This window comes from Bicyclus anynana, chromosome 6 (genome assembly GCF_947172395.1).
Source record: "Bicyclus anynana chromosome 6, ilBicAnyn1.1, whole genome shotgun sequence".
Lineage (NCBI taxonomy): Eukaryota > Metazoa > Arthropoda > Insecta > Lepidoptera > Nymphalidae > Bicyclus > Bicyclus anynana.
Window position 1 is genome coordinate 6,913,525 of NC_069088.1, and position 21,234 is coordinate 6,934,758.

Sequence of the window (21,234 nt, forward strand, 5' to 3'; positions counted from 1 at the left end):
CCTCGGTCACCGGCTGGGCCGATTTAGGTTTTCTTAATTGGTACAAGTTTGGCTGGTGGGAAGCTCTGGCCGTGGTTAGTTACCAACCTACCAGTAAAGACGTACCCCCAAGCGATTTAGCGTTTAGCGTAAGATGTCGTGTAGAAACGGAAAGGAGTGTGGATTTTCATCCTACTCCTAACAAGCCATCCTCCGGACTCCATCTTATATTGCATCATCACTTACCATCAGGTAAGATTGTAGTCAAGGGCTAACTTGTAATGAATAAAAAAAAAGCAAAGCACACACCCTTCGGTGGCTCGCGAGACATTCTCCTTAATGTGCTTGATATTGCTAGGCATTCCGACTCTATCAATCTAATTTACTTAACCCTTAAATGGACAATGTTGTTTTTAAACAACATACTAAAAATCACAGATAAAATTAACCTTCTTTTAATGTTTTGTTAATTTTGACAACTGGTTCTTATTTCTGAACGAATTTTGTACTTTTTTTAATGTTGGCACTATCCAATATTTTTTTGCATTGAAAATAACTTAATGTGAAATGCTGAAGAAAACTTTTCTAGTGGCGCGAAACTAAGTTTTGAAGCTGTGTTCGGACTTTGATAAAATAAAATGTAAGTACATATTTTTATTTTTATTTGCCTGTTTATATCTTCAATTACATGTTCATGTTGTAAAACATTGATGTAATAATTTATTACCTTGTGCCCACCAACTCTGATTTATCACAATCTAAAAATTCTGTGAGCAAATCGGTGTCTAATAATAATAAATATAAATATACTTAAACAATACACATCACTATCTAGCCCCAAAGTAAGCATACAGAGTAGCTTGTGTTATGGGTACTAAGATAGTTGATATTATAATATTTATATACAATTATATACTACATATAAATACTTATATAATATATAAATAGACACAGACACTGGAAAAAATATTTTCCAGTTGTGGGAATCGAACCCACGGCCGTGGATGCAGAAAGCAGGGTCACTACCCACTGCGCCACGCGGCCGTCAAATAGCATCATCTAGTGGGTAATTAGGCTTATGCTATTCCAATAATCTAGCAAAACTAAATAGCCAAAGTAAGTAATACTGATTAAGAGTAAAGAGGTGAGTAACTTAATAACACCAATCAAGGTACTTGTAACGACTTTCACTCATGGTTTTTGTGACAAAATATCGAACTGTCGAATAATTAATTAATTCGTTAGTGTAGTGTAGGTCACATTCTTCGGATACTTAGTGCGTGCAAGATCACACATGAGCACTCGATACAGATAATAAATTATAAAGAATGTAAGTATACTGTCTCGTTGGTCCAGTGGTTGACCTATGTGGTTTTCGGATCAGGAGGTCGTGGATTCGAAACCTGGTGATTCTTCTGAGAATTTTTCAGTTAAACCTTCAATCCAGGATTGGGAAGTTGGTGGTGTTACATCCCTTTGCCTCAGAGAGCACGTAAAGCCGATTAACTTTATCACCTCAAGCCCGCCAACCCGCATTGAAGCAGCGTGGTGGGTCTAAGATCCATATCCCCTCTCCTATAAGAAGGCCTGGCCTTGTAGTGGGTCGTTAAATAATGATAATGATGTAAGTGTAACAATAAATAGATTCCGTAATGTTTATTATACTGCATTTTATGCAGCTATTTGTTCATACTTCGTACTAATTAATAGTGATACTTTAAAATTTAATAATTACCAAAGTTTTTGGCTGGTGGAAGGGTTTGGCCGTGGCTAGTTACCCCCCAACCGGCAAAGGCATACTGCCAAGCGATTTAGCGTTCCGGTACGATGTCGTGTAGGAGCCGAAAGGGGTGTGGATTTTCATCCTCCTCCTAACAAGTTAACATCAGGTGAGATTGTAGTCAAGGGCTAACTTAAGAAAAATAAGTATAATTCAACTTGAAAAAATACGACTATGCTAATACCTTGTTCTAGATAATATCCACTTCTTTGTTTGTTCTTTATTATCAACATATTAAAATAAACATCAAATTTACGTTGAAATGTTATCTATCTACTGTATGATAACCACGAAGGGTTGTCAGTAGGCGCCGGGTGACATTTGTTACACAGAATCTCAATTTCGTATTGTCAACTAACATACGTCAAAGTTAGTGAATTAGTTTGCAGACAGTGTGTATCGTTAACGTAGATTTTAATTTTAACGGACGATTGTTGCTGTGGGTTCTTTTGCATCCCATGCCGTGGGTTCGATTCCCGCAGGTCGAAAATATTTTTGTTATGTACAAAAATGCCTTCCAGTGTCTAGGTGTCAATTTCAATGTAGTTCAAAGCATTTTAATTTAAACAAACTCAAAAATAATACTTTCATAATAGTTACTTACTCATGGCAACTAATTTCATTTTTGAATCTGTTTGAATTTATAATTTCTAGTCTCATTTTTATTCAAAAAAAACCTGTTTAAGTGTGTCACTATTTTGAAAAAAGAAATCTATACTACGAGACATTATTAATAACGTAGGTAAGTAAAATACGGTTGCATAATTCTTCGCTCCTTCGGCGATTTTAATGTTGGAAGGCTGTAGGAAGGAGAGGTTCGAACCACGTTTTAAATAGTAGGGGGTGGGTTCACACTGATCAGTATAATTCCAACAGCCAACGCCGTTGGCTCTAACGGCTTACCGCGAAATGTACGTAACTCATAAATCAATACTTATTGTATCTATCATTTTGTATAATGTATAACAAATCATTAAAAATAATATAAATAAATGAAGTGTCTATCTGTGACAACATCTGTGTTTTATCAAGTTATAGTTTTACACGACATTAATAAACAATGGAGTTTTTTTTTATTTTTGTCGGTCTGGTCTATTTTGCGTGCGTTTGTCCGGGCTAATCTTTGAAACGGCTGAGCCGATTTTGATGGGACTTCCACCGGAGGCAGTTGTTGAGCAACATATAAGTTATTTTTTATTCCCGGAAAATCCATTATTCCCGCGGGATTTGTGAAAAACTGAATTTTAACACGGATTAAGTCGTAGGCATCCGTTAGTTGCAAATAAATCTTAGAAGTTGCGCGTTAATTATTTACTTATATATAAAAATATAATTAATGTAAATTTCATTATCTAATCAATATCAAGTGTTTATTGAAATATGTGATTTATTGAATGTTGTGATTGATTGATTGAATGTGCGTGTTTAGTGTGACATGTGGACTACAATTAGAAAATTAGTAGGTTTATCAATAAACCTGTTACGGTTAACGAGATAATGCTAAACATAATAACTGTTAGATATTCTGATGTGTAGCTTCACTTTTTAATCTTTCTTTTTTTTATCAAGGTACTACGTGTTTCTTGCAACTTCACTCGTGTATTCGTGGTTGCTAATATTGTAACTTAACTGTTATAAACTTCCTCAGCTAATGCGTTGTTTAACAGTGAAATATTTTATTCATTCATATTAATTCATATATGCTCAAACAGTAGTTCCATAGATTAGCGCGTTCAACCACAAAGAAGTTCTTCATTTTTATAATATTATTTGTTTAGATTTAGTACACTATTGCTTCCCATGAATAGATAGATATCTACCTATATTTTTGCACTTATCTTAGACAAGTTTTTAAATCTTTTCGCTTCCTTATTATTATCTCAAAATTGTATGTGGTATGATTTTTCATTTATGATTCAGTTTAATTTATTTTTTCCTAAGCATCAATCGAGTCCAACGATCTATCATGCGTATTTTATATATTTGTATGTATAATAGATATCAAAAATTCACGATTTGAAGATATTAATTAGACGATTACGACTAATTAAGTTAGCGGCTAAGTTATACACTTACTGTGCGTTTACGCATTACATTTAGGTATCAATTATTTAAAATATTCTAACGATTTAGGCGATAGCTATAAACTTTTTAGTCGTAGGTACGTTCGAATCCTACCAGCACTTTTGTCCTATGAAAAGATTAATTATAATAAAAAAAACAAATTAAAAATTTGGTTTACATGGCTCATATTTGGGCGTAATTATTAAAAAAAATATTGAGTTTGCTTTGCACCTTCCACATTAGTCATTACGTCTATTAGTGAAACCTTGTGAAAATCCGTTCAGTAATTATTATGTTCAGACACAGAAAAAACACATACATACAACTATATACGTAAACACACCGTTCGGAAACAGAGACGCAACGGTTTTTATAAAATAGGTATTAGTAAGAACGTAAGAGGTAAGAGCGTACCGTTTATATTAGATATGAAGACCTTAATAGGATAATTATATTTCCGCACATGCATTGCGGTGAAAACGTATTAGCAATTTACATACCTACATACCTATCTATAAGTAAACTTTTTATAAAGTAACGGATCAACCAGCTAGCCTAGCCATTTGCGACAAGATACAAGCACACCCATAACATTAATATTACAAAGACATTTCTTTTGGTAGTTTATGTGCTACCTTTTATTCGAATAAAAACCTCATTTTCTTCAACAGTCAAACTAATTATTTGGGGGGGGAGGGTTTCATTAGTTAGTAAAGGGTTCGCTGTCACTTGCAAATTTTAACAGGAGTTCGTGGAGCTGAATGTTGAAACCTTGCTAGCCTATTCACTATTTTGGACTTTATTATCAACCTATTAAATTAACATTAAAATCAATTGACAAAATGTCATCTACATACTGATGATATCCACCAGTAAGCACCGGATGCATTTGTTACATAGAATCTTAATTTCGTATATGTCAACTAGCAAACGCAAAATATAGTGAATTAGCCTGCTGATCTCCTATTGCTATTCTAGGAATACGTCGTATTACAATCCGTTATTATGTTACATACATGCGTTATATTATTTGTAATAAACATTTAGCAGCATTTTCGTTGAAAGCTCCCAAACAGCTTGACTTTTATCAACAATAATCATCATATTTTATTCAATTTATACAATATCTTGACAAATGATACAACGAAACTTTCATCATAAATAACTTATTATTTTGAAGAAAATCGCATAAAAATACGTTCAGCTGGTCTACACCATTTTGGTCTAATTTGTAGCATAGTATGGGGATGACATTTTTTCAATTGATTTATTTTTTATTTTGATAGGATGATAATAAAGGCCATAATAGGAAATAGGCCAGCAATAGGCTTTGAGTTTATCGCGATAAGACATACGAGTACAGACAGGCGCGGCGTACCACTTTTATAATGTGGACTCATGTAGCTAAAACCTAACCTTTTTAATTTACAGACATTCAACATGGTGAATAGGATATTAATATTCTGTGGGCTTATAGCCGTTGCATCAGCAACGGTGAAGCTGCAAGAAGTATACTCCTGGAACATCATGGACTGGAACTACCCCGACCAGTACCTGAAGCAGCAAGCTCTCCAGACTGGAGCGCTTGTCAGGCAAAACGCTTTGCCTGTTGGCATCGAGCGATGGAGGAATAAGCTTTTCGTCAGCGTCCCGAGATGGCGTCCAGGTTCGTATAACATCATCATCATCATCATCAAATCAGCCGATGGACGTCCACTGCAGAAAATAGGCCTTTTGTAGAGACTTCCAAACATCGCGAGCCGTCTGCATCCAGCGAATCCCTGCGACTCGCTTGATGTCGTCAGTCTATATACTGGGAGGGTCGACCAACACTGCGCTTTCTAGTGCGGGGTCGCTATTCCAGCACTTTGGACCCCAACGTCCATCGGCTCTTCGAACTATGTGCCCCTCCTTTGCCACTTCAGACACCGTAAACTATCCTCCCACATGCTAGAAAGAATATCGCTAATAGTTTCGCTAGGTCTATCTACTAACATTAATGGTCTCACGACTCAGTTGATAACGCGCTTACTATAGTGCCAAGCCTCAGACTAAATACATAAGGACTAGTATCGCACCCAAAGAACAAAATTTTCTGCCATTTTCTAAGAAAAACGAGCTTAGATTTCGTACATATCTTATACTAAACTAGCAGTTTTTGTTAGTTTTTTACACCATTTAACTACACAAAAAAGTATTTTTACGGAGGTTTTTAACCGACGGACACGATTGTAAACTATGAAACATCGATTCTATAGAGACAGTGTTTATAATCGCATAAGATCGTTGATCGTATACTTTGACAGAAAAATAATGTCTTGCGAGGCAGGTCTTTATCTAATTAGTCTGAGTGCCAAGCGCATATTTCCCGCACTTTTGATTGCTTGCCGATGTTTTGTAACGTCGATCATCTAATGTTGCATTACGATTGAAATGATAACACTCAACACTCGTGACTTTATCGATTTGTCTATAATGTTATGTATCTCAAATAACATTAAACAACTTTACTGCAAATAATCGGCCAAGTGCAAAACGGACTCGCACACGAAGGGTTCCGTGCCGTTATCTATAGAAACGGGGGAAAAATAACTTTATTCTTATACCCTTTATTATTACCCCTCAATTATTTATTTTATTTCTTGTTATAGCGGCAATTGATAAGTAGGTACATCATTTGTAAAAATTTCAACTGTCTAAATATAATATCACAGTTCGTGATATTATAGTTAGACAGTCACGGACGGACAGACGGACATACGGACGAACGGACAGCGGAGTCTTAGTAGGTAATAGGGTACCTGTTGTATAATGTAATGGAACCCTAAAAACGTTGGTCAAATCACGTATTTATTATTTTCAATTATAAATTTAGCTAACATAATAAAAATATAATATAGATTGATAATAAATAATGTAAGTGCTAATTGTAAATGCACTATCAAAGGTAGACCTTCGCAATGCACACCTTATCAGATTTTGCATACGAATAAATCACAATATTTTACGATTACAATACCTTCAAGGACAGTAGAATTGTATCAGTTGTTGAATTATGGTAGTACTTTCATGACAGCATTACACTAAGAATTCAGGTGAAAAAATAAATGAAGGAATGGTATTATGGAACATTAATTGAACTAAAAAATGGCAATACAACATTTTGTATTTTTTTGTTTATCACTATCACTACATAGTTTAAAACAAAGACGCTTTATCTGTCACTATGTATGTTTAAATCATTAAAACTACGCAACGGATTTTGATGCGGTTTTTTTTAATTAGATAACGTGAAGTTGTATTTTTTCAAAACTCAGTCAGTAGCACTATTAGACTAATATAAACCTGCATGAAAATTTAGAAATAAGTATAAACAGACATACCAATACTTTTTTGCATTGGTCTTTATGCCTTATATGATTCACAAATTCAAAATTCATTCATTTCAATGAGGCTTAGTTTACAAGCAGTTTTGAAATGTCAGGATTGTGTCTTAATTTAATTTAAACTAATGGTGGTAATAATAGTCGAAAACTTAAAATTAATGTTACGAGGGTTCCAAATACGCATTGGTCCGAGAAGAGCCTACAACAAACTTATATGCTTATACTAGCGAAAGCCCGCGACTTCGTCCGCTTGAAACTCGATGTTAACTTTCAACCCCTATTTCACCCTTTAGAGTGGAATTTTAAAAATTCTTGAATCACATTACATTTTGTTTTTTTTTTCATTATTTATGGACAATTTTTTATAACTGTAAGTCTAAAAATGAGAGACTTTCCATACAACTTTCAACCCCTACTCCCTTTTGATTTTAATTTCGTAATCAAAGTTATCCTATAACCATCTCCGTATTATGGTTTCAAACCACGCCAAGTTTCATTTGAATTCATTCTGTAGTTTCAGCGTGATGCCCGGTCAACAAAAAATACGGACAGGCAGACATAAAATCGAAAAAAAATATTTTTGGCTTCAGTATCGATTGTATAATGCTCTCTAACAAAAAATTTCAAAACACTTCAATGTACCTACAGAATTTGATCTGTTGCAGTTTTATTATAAGTAAAGGTAGATACAGATAAAGATAGATATAAATTATTAATTATTTACTATCCTATTATCACCCGATATTGCCAATTTTATTCAATTATTCATAGTACCTACTGACATTCGATTATACTCTTGTATTAATTATAGATATCTTAATAGATAAATATGTATTTGTAATCCAATTCAATCCAATCAGATAAGGATCAAATATTTAGTAAATTTAAGTGCCTGTCAATTTCTTTGATAACACCTACTCAACTTTATATTGTGTTAATGTCAAAAAAAATAATCATTGTCATAATCACCCTATTTCAATGGACCATTTTATGGCACAGCAGGCTATACCGTGGCAACTTCGTTCGTAACACTGATGATCCGCGCGGGCCGGGGGGCGTGTAGCGATGAATGAAAACCCCACGACTAATGCACGTCACTTCGCCGCACGCACTATTCACGCCCGCGCAGTCTTTCCCCCCGTCGCCCGCATATCATGGGAGTGTCATCTACGAACTTGCCAGACTATAATTCACTAACTTTGACGTATGCTAGTTGACATATGTAACAAATGTCACCCGGTGCCTATTGGTGGACAACATACAGTAAGTAGGTAGATAACATTACTCAATTATTTTGATGTTTATCATAATAAAATGATAATAAAGACCACAATACTGTATAGGCCAGAAGCCCTCTTTTGTCTTATATGTCTTATAATGACAGCCAATGACGCATTTATAGAGATGGATTAGTAAGAAAATAATGAAATCAACTTATTTTCCCTGTTGGCCAATAATAATCTAAGATTCAAATGCAGTCATTTAATAAAAATACAAGATTTTTATTACATTTTTCATTTCTGTATCGTTCTGAAGAGTGGGTCCAATTTCGGACTTCCTCTTTATAGTTCTCACATGCCAAAAGCAATCTCTACGAAAAAAAGCAATAATTAACTTGCTTAATTAAAAACACCGCAGTTGGCCCCTAGTAGTTAAAATCGCTTCAAAGGCCTTCATACTCAACTGTAAATTGCTATACTTCCGGCCTCGACAGAATTGTTTGCACTTCGGTGTAGGAAATTAGAAACCGCCTTCTTAGTGCAATGTAAGCCAAACAACAAAAAACCCGTAATTGGAAAATAGCTGCAACATCCATTAAACGTGTACTCACACTAGTGTTACATAGATAACATTATTGCAAGGTAATAAAGCGATTATCTTCTCTTCGAAAACAAACACATTATTGGTTTTTTTCAGGAAACATAAAATAAAACAGTGCCGAAGTATTCCAAGAGCGTATAGTAATAGTAGGTGTGATGTGATCCGTGATAGCCCAGTGGATATGACCTCCGCCACCGATTTCGGAGGGTGCAGGTTCGATCCTGAATGGCATGCACCTCCTACTTTTCAGTTGTGTGCATTTTAAGAAATTAAATATCAGATGTCTCAAACGGTGAAGGAAAAACATCGTGAGAAAACCTGCATACCAATGAATTTTCTTAAATCTTGCGTGTATGAAGTCTGCCAATCCGCATTGGACCAGCGTGGTAGACTATTTATTTATTTATTTATTTATTTATTAAGTTTGCTAGCGACTTTTACATATTTTTACACATACAAAAAATCAACTTATGAACTAACATGCTTAGCGTATGCAAAATCGTATTAAAGCAAACATTGCTTGCAAAACCACTTTCATCTAATATTTTACAAAACAAAATACTTATATTTTACAACTTAAATATAAATCTAAAGTATCCTAATTAAAAGCAAAAAAGAAAAAATTAAATATGTATTTCTGTATCTAAAACTATTGGCCTAACGCCTCTCATTCTGAGAGGAAACTCTGAGAATATAGGTTGATAATGATGAAATGATGATGATTCTGGGTTGTTTAATTGTCTAACATAAGTTATTTTCATTTTTTGCGACAAAAATAATTTTCCCATCTCACTGTGAATGACTTGGCGGCATAGTTGCCTGTGTTACTAATTTAGATACCTACTTACCTGTAGAAACTCCGGGCATTCTTAAATTCCTATCTAATAAATTATTATCGTGAATTATTGTACTTACGAATAGGTATCAATGAAACAAAAGTAATGAAAAAGCAATCGATCGTTACCAGTTATATTATTGTAATTGGGCCTACGTACTACGATTTTTGACTTAACATGCGCAGATAATTACGGATGTAAGCTCATTAGATCTACCGCACACTCGACATGCTCCGCCTAGTTGTTCGGCATACATTTTATCGACAAGGAGATATTATACTCGTATCTATAGGCCACGTTGTCACCAGTGTGTCTCGCGTGGGCATCGAGTAAAAGTCACTTGATCAACGAGCGAACATCGTGTGATCCAAAAAGCTATAAATATGTCATTGGTAGCGATTTACGTACTGTTCTAGCGTATATCAAATGCTAAATTGGCCCTAGGCCCTGGCCCTGTCGCAAAATTGGTTTGTAAAAAGACGTCTACCTATTATTAACCTTCTTGCCAAATTTCATATTTGTACGTCAAGTGAGACTCGCGATTTCGTGATGACCTTTCCATTTATATATTAAGATAAGTTTAGCAGAAACTTGCAGTTTCACCCGGATAATTCCCATTTCGTGGGAATAAGATGTGTTACTTACTGATAATGTAGCTTACTATTGTTGAATTTTTTTTTTTTTTGAGATTATTCCTTACATAGAAGAATACAAATCTTTGTAATAATCGTTTAGGTGACATTTGCACAAGGCGCGATTTCGAAGGCCGAAGGCTGGGTGGATATGAGGAGCGACGACCTTTATACGTTAGTCACGGTGTTTAGGCAAGCACATGGTACATATTTTAATACAAAAAGTAAAACGTTATTATTATTAGCTTCACGGCGTGACGACCTGCCTTGACTTTGGTACCTGTGAAGTCATTCGGATAATAACCGCATTTTTTTGAGCTTCTGTATCTGGGTATAATCAAAGAAAACCCGAAAATACTTTGTAATTTTATTTATTAATGTTTAATTGATTTCATATAAATATTTTATGTATTTTTAATTTGAATTTAAAATATTGTTAAGTTTTTTCTTTTTATTGAGAAAGAATACAATAAGAAACTTAAGCTAACTTATCCTAATAACTATACAAATCATGCCCACGTGGAATAGTGTCAAGAATGCTAGCTGCATTTCCGCGTTAAGTAATTCTTAATTTTAATTTATTTTTAATATGTATAATTTAAAGTGTATTGCTTAATTTTACTCTTAGCAGGGATGTTGTCGATGTTTACGATAAAGGTTTTTTAAATTAGAAATTAGTTATAGATATCCTACTAATATTATAAACGCGAAGTTTATATGGATGTTTGTTTGGATGTTTGTTACTCTTTAACGGCGCAACTTCTAAACCGATTTAGCTGAAATTTGGAATGGAAATAGATTATACTTTAGATTAACACATAGGCTACTTTCATCCCGGAAAAATCCATAGCTCCCGAGGGATTTGTGAAAAACTAAATTTCACGCGGACGAAGTCGCGGGCGTCCGCTAGTATATACATAAATTCAATATAATTTATTAATGATTTGCCTGTTTGTTATGAATAGGCTCCGAAACTACTACAACGATTTTAAAAATTATTTAACTGATGAAAATCTACATTATCAGCGAAAAGCATAAATATTTTTATTATATACTTTCTATATTTATGAAACATTAAAAAAAACAACGAGAAATTATTCATAATCAAATATTTTTAAGTAGCACATATTTCTATAAGGGTTCCTATTTCTATCGGTCGTGCGGAACCCTAAAAAGTATTGTATTTAACACGATTTCACTAATTTTGACGTATGTCAGTTGATCTAAGTACCTCCCTATACAAAATTGAGATTCTATGTAACAAATGTCATCCGGTGATTACTGCCCTACGTGGATATCATACAGTAGGTAGATGGCATTGGTCTGTTGATTTGAAGTTCATTTTAATAGGTTATCAATAAAGAGAAAATTTAGTGAATAGGCCAGCTGATTAGTAAGCAATTCATACACAATTGCAATATGTTATATGATTAATGAAATCGTAACAATTAAGGGTCGATAAAAACATGCCATTATATTTCAACTAGGTACTGTTTATTGTAATCGTAGGAAAACATTGAAACTGTGCATGTTCGACACGCTCTCAATACTTAGTAATCCATGATACCGACATGCGTACAGTTGCCAATTGCTTATATATTAGTGACAATGGGTGCGGCTTAACAATATTTAGGTTAAATTTTATAAAGTGTTACTATTATGAAATAGACATAATTAAATAAATAGTTGAAACATCACTTACTAGTTAGGCTAGGTGATACTTTTGTTAAATGGTTTTTTACATTAGGCTAGTTGACACTTTTTTTTAATTGGTCTTAAGTTGTTCTACTATAGGCTAGTTGACACTTTTTTTTTTAAATGGTCTTAAGTTCTACTACGTTTTACAAAAAAAATATCTTTTTGAGACATATATGAAATTTTCAAAATATTTTTTGACAATACGAGCCAAAACATAGACCATCGTGGCCGACAGGCGTTTTAGCTCATATTGTCAAAAAATATTTTAAAAATTTCATGTATGTCTCTCTTGATGTTTGGAAAATTTGACAAAATATATGATTTTTAAATTGAGTTTCATAAGAAATCCTTAACTTTTATTAAAAATATCGATATATTTCGGACCCTTATTTCATGTACTATTATTTCATGTCCCGTTATCGGCAAAGACGTACCGCCAAGCCATTTAGCGTTCCAATACGATGTCGTTTAGAAACCGAAAGGAGTGTGAATTTTCATTAATTTCCTAACATGTTAGCCCGCTTCCATCTTAGATTGCACCATCACTAACCATTAGGTGAAATTATTGTCAAAGGCCAACTTGCAAAAAATAAAAAATAAACAGACAACATTATTATCATATTACGGCGTATGTATAAGGGTATTAACCCCTACATCTAACAATAATATATTTCTATGCTAAACTCACGCTTCGGCCTTGAAGTACGAAATTATGGAGTTACATTTTTTACTGATATTCATTATCATTATGGGTAATAAAAATCCAGATTTGATTATCCTGTACAATTAACTTTTAGTATCCAAAAAAAACCAGCCAAGTGCGTATCGGGCCGTGCGCAGTGTAGGGTTTTTCGTCATGGTCTAAGATCCGGTATTAATAATATATACCCTCATCTGTTACCCGTATTAATTACTGCTATGAAATATATTATAGATAATGATGTGTGTGACACACAGTGTCAAATTGACAAAGTGACATATCCAAATAGGTTGCCTAGTTAAGTTGCGGCCAAACACACTTTTCATACAAAATCTAGGAAACTTTGATCAAAGGCAACCTGATACAGTTAAATAAAAAAAAATAAACAAAAAAGCTTACCGTTGAGCTATTGAGGCTCTTAAATAACAAATTTTTGCCACAAATAAATAACAAATTTCTTATGCCAGATCTCGATTCTATTAAATATTACTTAACAAATATAAATTGCCAAAATATAGATACGAATCGTAAGTAACTTAATGCAATAAATCATTTGGGTAATTGAACAAAATGATGTTTGTTAATAATTGCTGTATTCATCTAATTTACTTATTACCTACTTGTTAAGTTCTACATTTCGTAACAAAATGTTTCTCAAGTCTCAGTTGTAATATAGTTGTAGCATAATATACAATTATTACGTAGGCGCCCACAAAACATGGGTTATTTACCATGCTCTTACTTTAAAGGTTTTTAAATAATAATGTTTATGTTATTAAGATCACTAGGTGGTCTGGTATAGTTGCATCCTGCAACGCAACTTACTATTAGGTTTAATATGGTGTTAAGGATTGTTGAAGGTTTTTTAGTGGTACAAATGTTAGCTCTAGTAGAATCTTTTGGTTGGGCAACGAATGAATACGTGCTTAGTAGTGTTAACAAATCATAAAGAATCTCCTTAACCAGCAGAGTCACAAATCCCGGGTTCTAGTCCTTTTTGTCTCTGTCACACGATGCACCCGGATGGCACACTAAAATATTCGCCTTTTACTTTACATATATTGAAACACGTTTAACTGTAAAAATGTAAGCTGTGAATCAAGAAAATAAACAAAAAAATGAAAGAAAATTGAATATTATATGTATTCTTAAATACACTTACGTATTTATAGGACCGTGAACAAAAAATTCTGTAACGAATCATCCATATAGATTATTTTCATCATCATCATATCAGCCGATGGACTTCCAATGCAGGACATAGGGCTTTTGTAGGGACTTTCTAACATCACGATCCTGAGCCGTCTGCATTCAGCGAATCCCTGCGACTCGCTTGATGTAGTCAATTCACCTGGTCGACCATCGCTTTCTAGTGCGGGGTCGCAGTACCTTGGGACCCCAACGTCCATCTGCTCTTCGAACTATGTGCCCCGCCTATTGCCACTTCAGCTTCGTAACTCGGTAACCTATGTCGGTGACTTCAGTTTTTCTGCAAATCTCCTCATTTCTGATTAGAGATACTCCAAGCATAGCTCGTTCAATTTAGATTATTTTAATGGTTATTTAATTAATAGTCTAATATATAAAATTCTCGTGTCGCGGTGTTCGAACTTGAACTCCTCCGAAACGGCTCGACCGATTTTGATGAAATTTTTTGTTCATATTCAGTAGGTCTGAGAATCGGCCAACATCTATTTTTCAAACCCCTAAATCCTAGGATAGGGTAGTGGTAGGGTAGGGGTATGGTATAGGAATAGGGTAGGGGTAGGGTAGCGGTAGGGTAGGGGCAGGGTAGGGGTAGGGTAGGGGTAGGGTAGGGGTAGGGTAGGGGTAGGGTAGGGGTAGGGTAGGGGTAGGGTAGGGGTAGGGTAGGGTAGTGGTAGGGTATGTTTATGGTATAGGGATAGGGTAGGGGTAGGGTAGTGGTAGGGTAGAGGTAGGGTAGGGGTAGGGTAGGGGTAGGGGTAGGAGTATGGTAGTGTAAGGTAGGGATAGGGAAGAAGTGCAAATAAATAAATTAATAAGTCAAAGCGAAGCTTGAGCGAGTCCGCTAGTATATTTATAAATTTTGATAGGTATCAGGTAAGATTAGAAAAGCAAGGCCGTATGCAAATCGGAATAAGTTATGTTGCGTGGGTTTAAAACGCACTGTGCCTTAGTAGATTTCACTGAAACTAGTTCGAAATGCATATGATTAATTACCAATATTATAGGTCATATTTTACATACATTAACAAACTTTCGGCGCAGTGGGTAGAGACATAGTTTAATACATCCACGGGTTCGATTCTCACAACAAACCCAGTCTAGTGGCGTGCATAAGGTTGTTGACCAGGGTATGCTCTAGTAAGACGATTTAACAAAACTGAGCAAATGTGTATTGGATTAGCATTAACAAGACATTTTTGTTAGGGTATGCAGTACTTTAATGCATGTATGAAGTGCACGCCACTGCCAGTCTCCATACAAACTTGGGCCCAAATCATACAAATGATACAGAGCTGAAAATTGGCCATAAATTAGGATAATTAAGGAAAACTCATGAGGCTAATTTTCAAAGAAATCTATATTTGCCGAATCAGTTAAATTACTTGTTACAGGTGGGCAATCATTCGTATCCCTTTGACATAAAAATAATTGCATATCTTTGTCTAAATGACAGGCGACAGTTTTAATAAGGATAATATAAATAACTAGCAGACGCCCGCGACTCCGTCCGCGTGAAACTCGATGTAAACTTTCAACCTACCCCTATCCTACCCCTACCTAACCCTACCCTACCCCTACTCCTACCCTAACCCTACCCTACCTCTACCCTACACCTACCTTTCTGGTTGATTTTTTACACCTTGTATCCGAAAAACACCTTGTAAAAAAGAAATATCTTACGAAACCCTATTTTTTTCCAAAATGAAATTAAGCCTATGTTACTTGTGGATAATGTAGCTTTCGAAGGGTGAAAGAATTTTTAAAATCGGTCCAGTAGTTTTTCAGCCTATTCATTACAAACAAACAAACAAACATACTAACAAAGTTTTCCTCTTTATAATATTAGTATAGATAAGAATAATAAATAATAAGAAGAAGAAGTATTTAATTACACACAAAAATACAAAAGTAATTTAAAAACAAATTAATAATTTAAACTAAGAATTAGCATGCAAAGGCGGCCTTATTGCTTTAAGCAATATTTATAATATTGTAGGTAGGTAGCGTGCTAGTCTCTAAGCATATTTAACTTTTATATAGCTTAGAATTATTTTTTTTAAGAACAAATAATGACCTACTTCTAGTGATTAGTCTTCTTATACGATGATGTAGTATTTTGCTGATAAATATCAAATTGATGTCCGAAATGAGTTAGACACCAACCTACGGTACGACAATATAATATGATTTATGTAATTCCACTAGTATCATACTAACCCATTAAACGAGAAATCTATAGATGTGAGCAGACTAAATTTCACTTCTGAGGGCCTAGTGGCAGTTTGATACTGTTACTGGCACGTAACGTAAACGCGAATTTCTAAGGAATTGAAACAGCGCCATCTAGCGGCACTATTGCACAACTGTTTCAATTCCATATAAATTTGCGTAAACGTCAACGTGATAGTAACAGTATGGGAATATTGAAAACTCCCACTAGGCACACTGATGACAGAGTCAAGTGAACGTTTCCTATTGGTCGAGCGCCGCCACGTCCGGCATGGTGGAAACCTTTTACAGTCTTATTTATTAAAAGAGTAAACAATCAAAACCCAATTACACGAAAACCTGATTCTAATATTATCACAATAATTAACGTAGATTTTGCTAAGCGATCCAATAACTCACTCGCCGACATATACGTGTTTGTTGCCTACTTCTTCGTGTAAGAATATACAATAGACTTTGCTGTAATTTGGAATGGTGATAAATTGTATCCTAAATTAGCACATGAGCCACTTTTATACTAGAAAAATCTTTGGTTCCCGCGGGATTTGTGAAAAACTGAATTTAAAGCGAACGAAGTCTCGGGCAATTTCTAGTATATTATATCACTTAATAACAGCGGTGAGACATTAACAAGTTATAAACAAATAGAATGATAATGAAATGTTTCATTCTACTATAATCCTCTTTTCAAGTCCATTCTTGATAAAATCTGATCCTACTTAATTAACATTCACATAACAGGTAAACAAGTTTCTACTAGCGTCTTATCTACCTTAAATCACTATCACTCACACCTCCGCAAAATGTGTAATACTACTAAATATTAGGTGAATAAATACAGACGACAACCGCAGAATAGGGATGATGACAGTTTTTTAAATTGTATATAAATTAAGAGTATACTAATAGTAATAAGCAATTTTGTAAAAGGAACAGGGTATCTGCGATCATTACTTTCGGAGCTACAGGGATTTAAAAAGTCAGATTTGCGGCGCTGCCGCGGATCCCTGAAAAACGCCCCATACAAAATGGCTCGATCTAATGACGTCAAACAAAATTACCAATATCTTTGTTATTTGTACGTTTATGCTTATAGTTCAAATATTAAAAAATGTCACATTTAATGTAAGGAAGCTAAAACTGTATGAATTTTCATCTAATCACGATAAAATATTTTTAATGGATTTTGAAATTTTATAATCTCGTTTATTTTGCAAATATCCAGACAATCTTTGCTTTTTATGTATAAATTAGTTAACATTGACCCTATTTACCCGAATGTATCATAAAAATCAATATATTCAATCCTAGTCATCATCCCCATTCACAATACAATACAAATCACAACTAAAAACCTAAGTAAGTGAGTCGGACCCTTGAAACCGGTTACTTTTCAAAAGCCTCACAGTCTAAACTCCAGAAATGGCTACCGTACTAGGAGCATATAGGCTGATGAACTAACATTATAAAGCTGAAAATTTGGTTTGTTTCTTTGAACGCGCTAATCTCGGGAACTACTGGACCGATTTGAAAAATTCTTTCAGTGTTAGATAGTCCATTTATCGAGGAAGGCTATATATTATCTCCATATTCCTACGGAAACGGTAACCACACGGGTGAAACCGTGTGGCGTCAGCTAGTCCTTAATAAAATAATTATATGCTAAGCATCGCAGACTCTGAACCCATATGGTGAGCGCATAGGCATTATGATAAGGAATACTCTTACAAAGTCTTTACTAAATCAATAACATTTTCCATAAATTGTCTGTTTCAGGTATACCAGCGACCTTGAATTATATACCTCTGGATGCGCCCTACGAACCATCTCCAAAGCTCACTCCCTATCCCAGTTTCAAGGGAAACGAGTTGGGTAACTGCGAAACTGGCCTCACAACAGTCTACCGAATCAAAGCAGACAAATGTGACCGTCTATGGGTATTGGACGTAGGCACATACGGTTATGGTGAGTGGTATCCCGTATTATTACTCATAACAACTTGCTAGTGACACACTTAAATGCAATTTATAAAGTCTAGATAAGGTACCCTAATATGAGAAAATACATGCACCTAATTTTATCTCGGATGTAGTAATCGAAATTGGAATGCCATAAACACTAGACGCAACCGTAACTCCTGATTCTTGATAAAACTTAATTTAAATAGACTCGATAGATATATAGGTAATGGTCAAATGAATTTCTTGAATTTAACCGAATTCTTTTCTTATTGTTTCAGATCCTAATGTGACGAATGTTTGTCCTTACTCCATTAACGTATATGATTTAAACACTGATCAACGTATAAGAAGATACGTGTTCAGACCCGAAGACATCGTCTCTACGACCTTTATTGCTAATATCGCATTAGACGAAGGTCTCACTTGTGATGACACATTTGCTTACTTCTCTGATGAACTCGGTTATGGACTTATCGCATATTCCTGGGAACAAAACAAGTCATGGAGATTCAGCCACAGCTACTTCATGCCCGACCCACTTGTCGGAGATTTTAATATAGCTGGACTCAACTTCCAATGGGGAGCAGAAGGCATATTCGGTATAAGCGCATCTCCAATGGGTGCTGACGGATTCAGGACACTGTATTTCAGTCCTTTATCAAGTTATACAGAGTTTGCTGTATCAACTCGAATCTTGAGAGATGAGACTAAAGTCACTGGATCTTATAAGGATTTCAAAGTAGTAGGCACTCGTGGACGTGATACACACACTACCTCTAAAGTTATGGATGTCACAGGCGTCCAACTTTTTAATCTTATCGATCAAAACGCTATAGGATGTTGGAGTACCAACTTTGCGCTTAAGCCCCAAAATATAGCCATCGTCGACAAAGATGACGTCGGTCTAGTTTTCCCATGTGACATCAAAATCGATGAAGGCAGGAATGTATGGGTAATTTCCGATCGAATGCCTGTATTCCTCGAATCCGAATTGAATTACGGAGATATCAATTTTAGAATATATGTCGGATCAGTAGACTCGCTTACTCAAGGAACAGTATGCGAGACATCGCCACCTGTTACTACTCCAATAATACCGACTAGCCCTATGTTAAAGCCATTCTTATATCATGACAACAGTGTTTCACGAGTTCCTCCAAGAATATTACTGCCAAACACTCTTACGAATGCTAAACCTATGACGTCAACTTTTAATCCCCAACACCTAACTTCCATTTCATCTCCTAATGCTATCTCCCGCCTCTATAACCCGTTTATAAATACGAAGCAAACGTCTAAACCGTTTATTGCCTCCCAACAATCTCCAGGAATCCACAATAACCCATGGTGGCTGAAAAATACTGGAGAATATCGTGTCGAGGAGACTTACTAAATATAAATGAAATCAATTAGAAATAGGCATTGAAATATCGAATGATGAAAATGTTTTAATACCTAATATTCTTAACATAGACTTAAGATGATGTGGTTCATACGCTATATATTGATAGCACTAATGTAACTACATGACACAATGTACCTATTTAGTATAAGGTGTGATGAATTGAACTTATTTTATTTATGTTTAGACTAGTGTAATCTGTGAGTGTAAGACATTGTATTAGATTTACGGTTATGTATCTGTCTTATGGTTGTCTTATTTTTAACGTCAAATTAACTCTTTTAGTGCGATCCCATCTGATGTTAAGTGATGATGCAGTGAGATATCGAGTTCACTAATTGGAAGAGATTTCTATTTCGCATCATACTGGGACGCTTTACGAGTATCTCTGGACGTAAGTCTTTGATGGTAGGGTGGTATCTAACCAAGGCCGAAGGCTACCACTAGACCTTCAGGTCCTCGTTTGTCTGTATTTTTATTGTGATTGTTGAGAATAAATAAACTTTATCAGTCCCACATACAATTATTTGTGTGATAGCCAAATAAACTGTAAATTAAATTGATGAATGATGTATAAAAGGGAACCTTTCCAGTATGATTTTAAATTACTACCGTATCTAGTTGTAATTATAAATATTTATATAATATCATATCTCTGTTACTTTTACCTTATATTAATATTAAATGTTTTTACATTATTTCCTCACTTTTAATTAAACCTTTTTCATGGTCAATCTACTTACATGCTGCGTACATAGACAACCTCAAAACCTTTCAATACCCATTTCCAAAGAACTACTTCAATACCGATGAACAAGACCTTAGTTTAGTTAATCTACGATTATAAAACGGTATTATTCTATTACAAGATTATAGTACAATTTGCGAATGTCTACCTACATAGCATAAATTGACGTACAATTTTATGATCGTTGAAGTCATTTGTATAGGTACGATTATGAGAACCATCGCCTTGATTTGGTTATCAAGGTACATACATATTATAAAACAATGTCTTCTGTCTGTCATTCTGTCTTTTCGCGTGAAACTCATGGCTACTGAACAGATTTTCATACGGTTTCTACCAATAGATAAGAGTGTTTTATAGAGAAGGATGAAGAAGGAGATTGTCAGAAAAGTCAACATTCCTCAAAATCGCTGCCTAATTCATTGGAGGTGTAAAAATACATACATAGTGGCATATTTATTTTTCAACAGTGGCAATATCTATGTAAATTAAGTATAAATAAATATCTTTTAAGGCGAAGTTTAGTAAAAAATGTGGTAATAATCATATTCAATTGACTGTAATAAGTCAATCAATCATAATAAATATTCATAGAAACGGGTACGCAAACTCGTTTACGGCTGGCGTAATTCTATACATTAGCGAAATTATACTGCTATAAGAATATTCCAATTATTCGACTCACCGTAAATTACAAACATCTTAATCGTTTTCCTAAAATTAAAAAAAAAATATATCAATGAAATCAAGAAGCTTATCATAAAAAATCCAACATTAAAAATTTAAAAA

At 34.7% G+C, this 21,234-nt stretch overlaps 1 protein-coding gene across 2 annotated transcripts; it reads left to right on the forward strand.

The window, feature by feature from the left end:
• The first annotated feature begins 1,745 nt into the window (after positions 1-1,745).
• LOC112050331 (protein yellow) lies at positions 1,746-20,395 on the forward strand. 2 transcript variants are annotated; one of them, XM_052882136.1, is made up of 4 exons: positions 1,746-1,868; positions 5,255-5,489; positions 18,111-18,299; positions 18,574-20,395. In XM_052882136.1, exons 2-4 carry the CDS (start codon positions 5,264-5,266, stop codon positions 19,686-19,688), a joined length of 1,530 nt encoding a protein of 509 aa, XP_052738096.1. In that variant the 5' UTR covers positions 1,746-1,868; positions 5,255-5,263; the 3' UTR covers positions 19,689-20,395. The 2 variants fall into 2 exon arrangements, with proteins under 2 accessions (XP_052738096.1, XP_052738095.1); XM_052882135.1 differs by lacking the exon at positions 1,746-1,868 and adding an exon at positions 2,621-2,670.
• Positions 20,396-21,234: the final 839 nt, after the last annotated feature.

Bases quoted from the DNA above. Each gene is read 5' to 3' on its own strand.
- LOC112050331 (XM_052882136.1), top strand. From the start codon at position 5,264: ATGGTGAATAGGATATTAATATTCTGTGGGCTTATAGCCGTTGCATCA. The intron at 5,490-18,110 runs GTTCGTATAACA...TGTCTGTTTCAG, and splicing joins CGTCCCGAGATGGCGTCCAG to GTATACCAGCGACCTTGAAT. The intron at 18,300-18,573 runs GTGAGTGGTATC...TTATTGTTTCAG, and splicing joins CGTAGGCACATACGGTTATG to ATCCTAATGTGACGAATGTT.